The sequence below is a fragment of the Primulina eburnea genome, chromosome 18 (genome assembly GCF_022965805.1).
Source record: "Primulina eburnea isolate SZY01 chromosome 18, ASM2296580v1, whole genome shotgun sequence".
Lineage (NCBI taxonomy): Eukaryota > Viridiplantae > Streptophyta > Magnoliopsida > Lamiales > Gesneriaceae > Primulina > Primulina eburnea.
This window is the reverse complement of record NC_133118.1, coordinates 26,909,128-26,916,308: the sequence shown is the minus strand read 5'-3', so window position 1 is coordinate 26,916,308 and position 7,181 is coordinate 26,909,128. Positions and strand designations below refer to the sequence as shown.

Genomic DNA, 7,181 nt, shown 5'->3' with positions numbered 1-7,181 from the left:
TTCACTACCTGATCCTGTAACACATGAGCTATGTGAGTTTATAAAACTCAATAAGTTGGCACTTGTACGTATCAATATGCATCGAAGGAACATACATATCAAGTCGTGACAACAATGAATCTTAAAAACATGTCATACCGTAGCATATATTCAATGTTCATTTTTGTACTTGAGCCTCATTAGTTGACCTGTACTACTGTGCTTGCTTTATTATATAGCTACTACTTTGTTGGACGTCAGGGAGCAACCTTTGGCAACCCCACGCCCCATGAACATATATTGGCCAATAGATTTGGTGGACTTAAAACCACCCATTATGTCAACAAGCTCTATATCATGTAAAAATCAGTCATTTTCCTTTCATGTTCATGTTCATGTTCATGTTCATATCATAGCACCCATCTTCAATATTCATGAGTTTCTTACATATTTAGTACATAACAATGGAATATGGTGCTATGTTTTCATCAATAAGATACTAACAATGTACATATAGCAATAATCAATGGGAAGTATTTGAAATCATAATATTACTCATGTATTACTTCAATAACATGCCAACTTACTGTCCAAGCTTAAGAACACTGGTTTGAGACGATGTTTCTCGCTCCTATACTGTCAAATATACCAATAATTCAGTCACTATTGCATAAACTAGATGAAAATCATTCCTTTATTGTCACCTACATGTGCCATAACTAAAAGAGAAGAAAACTTACGCCTATATGATGTTCTTGTGATGGAGAACTAAGTTCTTACTTCAAAATGATGAAAGGGATGAAGAAATAAGCTTTGGAGGAAGATTTCTGTAGGTTTCTCTCGAGTTTGTTGCTGGTATAAAAGTGGAGAGCTGATAAAATGGCTTAGAAAGTCGAAACTTATCCATATATATATAAGGCGGCGCTCGGGCGGTCATAAATTACCGCTCGAGCGCGGCACTTTCTGTCCGAAACCAAAAATCCAGAACCATTGGCGCTCGGGCGGTAATTTCTTACCGCTCGGGCGCCACCTATTCTGCTTCTGCGCACTGTTTCTTCAAAGATCGCTCCAGAAACGTCTCTTCCGTTCATAATCTGAAAAATTGGTAAACTACAAAGTTGTAGCCCTATGTCTTGGCTTGAATCTCCCACTGGTTTCGGGTCATTTGGAGGTCTGAGTAAAAAGTTATGCCCATTCTACTAACATGTGTCTGTGAGGGAATGACGGTAGACACGACGCACTTCGGGGCACTTTTGGCTTGTCTTCCACAATGATTTGGACAAAACCCAAAACGTGAAAGTTGTAGCATTATATCTTAGCTTTCTAACGGTTAAGGCCTCACATGATTTGGATCAATATTCAAATCATTATGCTAAAACCCGTACGAACTACCATATTTACATCTCATTTCCCACAACTTCCATTACACTATCATTACCTACACATCTTACTCTAACTATTTAGACATATATTCATTCTCAATATACCATGGGCAATATAAAAGTAATGTTCAATCTCAATATTGATACTTCAATCATCACGTGGAATCTAACAAGCTAAATAACTACATAATAAACGACATAAACGCATTATTATCATTTGTACGAGTAACCGGGCATTACAATTGCCTAGCAGATGAGTCATGGGGTGAGGAGATGGAAATTTTATTACTTGTACTATGCCTAGTAGAGGAGAAAAGGTGAGTATATTTTTACCTACTTGGACTATGCCTAGTAGAGGAGAAGAAGTGGGGAGATTAAAAATTAAATTTTACCTACTTGGGCTATGCCTAGTAGAGGAGAAGAGTTAGATAGATTGAAAATTAAATTTTACCGACTTGTGCTTAGCCTAGTAGAGGAGAAGATGTGAAGAAACTGAAAATTAAGTTTTACCTATTGAGGCTGAGCCTAGTAGATGAGAAGAAGTGAGGATATTGAAAATTAAGTTTTACTTACTGTGACTGAGCATAGAAGAGGATAAGAGTTGAAGAGATTGAAAATTAAATTTTACCAACTGAGGCTGAGCCTGGTAGAGGAGAAGAGGTGTGAAGATTGAAAATTAAATTTTACTTACTTGGGCTACGCATAGTAGAGGAGAAGAGGTATGGAGTCTAAAAATTAAATTTTACCTATTTGGGTTATGTCTAGTAGAGGAGAAGAGTTGAGGTGATGAAAGTGAAATTTTTATTTCTCCTGGCATGGCTCGGCCTAGGTGGAGGAGATTGAAGTAATGATGGTGAGTGTTAATAATTTTACTACTAAGGCTGGAACCTAGTTGTGAGGCCTGGGGCCGAATTGGCAGGGGTGATCGTTGGTGCCATGAGGTTGCACGGACAATGAGCGGCTCCTAGCAGGCTTCTAGGCGAAAGGAACATGAATGAACCGATCTTACACCAGAAGAAGAGGGATTCCAAAACTGTTCAGGTATGGACTGTGCAGTTGAGGAGAGTTTAGAATATTTGATAAATACTACTCATATCAAGAAGATGCATCTTATTTTTATAGCTTATCACATAAGAACTCCAAGATTAAATGTGCTACTTGGAGTAATTTTAGGATGGGTGATCCTCTGAAAAGTTTCTTAGGGTGTGTGTGAGTGAAGACATAAGCACGCTGGAAAGACTCGCTTGTTACAGTGGAGATAGTCGTCGAATACGAGGCGTTACACTAGTAGAGGAGCTTGAGATGGTGAGACTGAAGAGCTTGATGTATGGAGCGTGATGGTTCATAATTTTCCTGCTAAGGCTGAAGCCTAGTAGAGGAGCTTGTGGTGGTGATGGTGAAGGTTGGAGCCTAGTAGATGAGCTAGAGGTGGCGAGGATGAAAAGCTTGAAATATGGAAGGTGAGGGTTCATAGTGTTCATAATTTTTTTATTAAGGTTGGAGCCTAGGAAAAGAGCTTGAGATGGTGAGGGTGAAAATTTGAGCCTAATAGATGAGCTCGAGGTGGTGAGGGCGAAGTTTGGACCCTAAGTAGAAGATCTTGAATTGAGGAAAGTAAGGTGCTTGAAGTATGAAAGGTGAGTGAAGTACTCGTTTCTCCTACCTAAAGCCTAGTAGAGGACTTTGAAGACGAGGGCGAGATGGGCGGAGGCGAGGGCTATGGCATGGGCGAGGCGAGACGTGATAGTGGCGAGAGGAGGTCTCGGGCGAGGGGCTGCGTGTGTGCTATGGGCGAGCGTGAGGCTTTGACGTGGGCAAGGGAAAATGAGACTGGTGGTGGGCGAGAGGTGGGGGCAAGGCCGCTAGGGCGGGGTAGGGGCTCAATAGATTGTCTTGTCATCGAGAGTTCTCATATATTTATATATAATATATTTTTTAATTTTTATTTAATACATTTTATTTATCATTTATTATAATTATATTTATATTATATTTAAATTGATTCATTTCCACTCGATTAACCCCAAAAAATATATATTTAATATATGAGAGAATACGGATGACTACATCTTTCACAAGCTCAAGACAAAATCACGTTCGCCCTCGACTGGCCGAAGACTCGCCGCGGAGTCGTGTTCCTTGCGCTCACGTTTCATCACTCGCCGCAGCTCGTCGATCCCAACTTTGGAACACAGAAACACCAGCTGATTCATCATCATCTCCTCACGCCCCACCAAATTCGGCAAGCTCCACCACCGACACCCGCCGCCGTGGATAATCTCGCAAGCCACAAGCTCACTTACCTCCGACGGATTGTACATGTAAACGATATCCACCGACGCACAGATTTTCAGCGAAGAAAGTCCAAAACTCTCGCTCCTCAGCTTGTGTACGAACTCCGGAGGCATAACTCCGATCTCTTCGTACTCCGAGAGATCCTCTGGATCGAAGCTCCAGATCTGCACCAGTTCGACATCTTCGATTCTGCGTAATCCGACCAAGATCAATTTCTCCATGGCGTATCCGATGTTGAAATGGAAAACGGGTTGGCCTGGATTCAGCACAACGGGTTCGGACCAGGACTTGGTCTCCGGGTCGAACCAGTGCGTAAGCCCGGACTTGTTATCCGTTATGAGGAGCTTCTCCGCAGTCGCAGCGACGGACTGCCACTGCGAAGCCGCCGAGTCTTTGAATATCCCTGGCATCGACTCGCACGCGTACCACGACTGTGTCCTCAGGCTATAGATCTCGACCGCCAGCGGGTCGTCCTCGAAATCGCAGGCGCCTCCGGCGACAACGACAAACTCCCCCACCCGCGCAACGATTGGATCCGTCCGCCACACCAGCGGTGGGTCCACGTGACACCAGGTGAAGTTGAAAGGGTCGGAAGAGAAGGAGAATCTTGATGGAGAGAGCATGTATAGTAAGCTCGAATGCGACGACCTGAGCGCCGCGACGTGCTTGATGGATGGCTTACGGATTCTGATCCAGAGCTTCGAGCATGGGTCGTACGCCTGCGTAGTGGTGGCGTGTGGGTGGCGCGTGCCCTGTGTGTGGAGGATGAGCCATGGCTTGGGTTTGTTGTGGTGGCGGAGGGAGGAGTCCACGGCGCTGCCCCACGATCGTGAGACATCGACGGCGGATACCAAATACACCAGAGGTACATGGGATAGTATGGTTTCTAGTACATCGCTACAGATTCCGACTTCTCCAGCTTGTTTGTCTTCTTCTTCGTCCGCCATTGAAAGTTTCTCTGTGCATCAAACTTTATCAAATGGGCTATATATATATAAGATAATATTTTTCGCATAATATCTAATTTTAAATTAAATTAATTAATTAATTAATTTTTTGTGTTAAAACATATATTTTTTTCGAAACTAAGTCAAACATAATAAATTATATTGATCGATATATCTGTAATTGTACTTTGAAATATTATAATAATAAACGCATAAATACTCGATTTTAGTTTTAAACATTAAGTTAAAATTTATTATTTAAGGAATAATATCAGAAGCATAATATTGTTTAATAATAAATTAATAGGTAATATAATTTTGATATGACTGTCACATTTTTATGTCCATCAAAATATTAATTATCATCATAAATGCTCATGATATTGACCCCTATTTTTGAATCGTAAATTAATCAGTGGGATTTTCTTGTCATTATATATATATATATATATATATATATATTATATATATATATATATAGTTTTGTTAAGTTGTCAATGAATCGTAGTTATTTTTATCTTCATTCACTTATTATAAATATAATTTTGATATAACTATCACATATAATAAATGAGATACACATTATCATCTCATTTATGTACACAAAAGTAAATTTAATTGTTGATAGCATAATAAAACAATATATATATATATATATATATATATATATATATATATATATATATATATATATATATATATATATATATATATATTAAAAGTAGTCGAGTTTTCACCTAAATCCGAATAACAAATCTAAAAATGTTATGTTTGGATTAATAAATTTTGTTTGAAGAAAGAAATTTGATTCGGAGAATGATTCAAGGGACATATATAAAACAGCACTAATTTTAAATGTATTCGAGCTCTAACACAATTATTATAAAAATTGTTGACCTTGTGTGAGACAGTTTCGCGGGTCGTATTTATGAGACTAATCTCTTATTTGGGTCACCCATGAAAAAATATTATTTTTTATGCTAAGTGTATTATTTTTTATTGTGAATATGGGTAGAGTTGACTATGTATGATCCGTGAGACGGTCTCACATAAGACCTACTCAAAATTGTTTGACTTTATATATGAAACAGATTTGACTTAAATTGTTTCCATCACAACAAGTCAAAAATGACCATTCAAACAATTTTCCATTAAATTAAGGAAAAATTCCATGCTTTAAATAAAGTGATTAAAGTACAACGAAAGGTCAAATCTCGGTCCATAATTTGTGGCGGATGTGATGAAATATATATTTTTCCTAATAGACAAACTTCTAAATTAAATTATGTTATTCAAATATAATTTATTTTTTTCCCAGAGTGGTGTACTTGTGGGGATTCTGCCCAGACATTGGATACTCAACTTTCGAGGCTTGGGGCATTTTAAGTGATTTGGATATTCTGTTGTGGCTGAAAACATAGCATCAGTGTTGTGTTATTTTCATACGAGATGATCAATTGATGATCTCGTTTTGTCTGATAATTTTTAAAATTTATATGACATTGTGTGAGGTCCACCAGATGATCAACAGATCATCTCGTATAAAAAAGACACATCATCAGATGCTGTGTTTCAACTACAGTAGAGGATCCAAATCTTATTTTAAGTTAGTTAAAAATAAATAAATATATATATTGTTGTGAAAAAGTAAAAATTTATGGTAAAAAGTAAAAATCTCAAACTCTCAAAATTTACCAAACTACACACTTTATAATATTTTTCTCTCTACTCAATTGTGATTTTCTTCACAAATGAGAGATCTATTTATAGAGTTTCATTACACATAATCCAAAAATAAAATACATCATTACCTACATCATCACACACAAATTTCTAACTTTACAACTCTTATTTTCAACATTCAGATATTCAACTATTACTTTTTCCATATTAAAATATATTATTTCAACACTCCCCCTTGTGATGATGATCATGATACGATGATGTCTTCATTACGTGTTTTGTACTGCCTCGTTAAAAACCTTACTTGGAAAAACACATTGGGATAAAAACCATAGTAAGGGAAAAAGAGTGCAGTCACGTAAACTCCCCCTGATGTTGACATGAACAATTCTTCACAAATTTCGTAGATTGCGCATCCCAATATTATATATGTGCTTTCTGAATATTGACGTAGGAAGTGCCTTTGTGAAGAGATCTGATGAGTTTTCACTTGATTGAATGTGACGAACATCAATACATTTATTCTTCTCAAGTTCCTTGGTGAATGCGAAGAACTTAGGAGGAATATGTTTAGTTCTGTCGCTTTTTATGTATCCTTCTTTCATTTGAGCAACACATGCATCATTATCTTCATATAGTATCACAGGCTTCTCATCGAATGATAATCCGCATGAAATTTGGATATGTTGGGTCATTGATTTTAACCACACACATTCACGACTTGCTTCATGTAGTGCAATAATCTCGGCATGATTTGATGAAGTTGTTATGAGCGTTTGTTTCTGTGAACGCCAAGATATTGCAGTGCCTCCACGAGTAAATACATATCCAGTTTGGGAACGTGCCTTGTGTGGATCAGATAAGTATCCAGCATCAGCATAACCAATTATACTTG

At 37.9% G+C, this 7,181-nt stretch overlaps 1 protein-coding gene across 1 annotated transcript; it reads right to left on the bottom strand.

Annotated features, from left to right (window-relative positions):
* Window positions 1-3,368: 3,368 nt before the first annotated feature.
* LOC140820036 (F-box/kelch-repeat protein At1g23390) lies at window positions 3,369-4,647 on the bottom strand. The gene has a single exon (XM_073180335.1). It carries the CDS (start codon window positions 4,601-4,603, stop codon window positions 3,434-3,436), a length of 1,170 nt encoding a protein of 389 aa, XP_073036436.1. The 5' UTR covers window positions 4,604-4,647; the 3' UTR covers window positions 3,369-3,433.
* Between the last annotated feature and the right edge of the window lie 2,534 nt (window positions 4,648-7,181).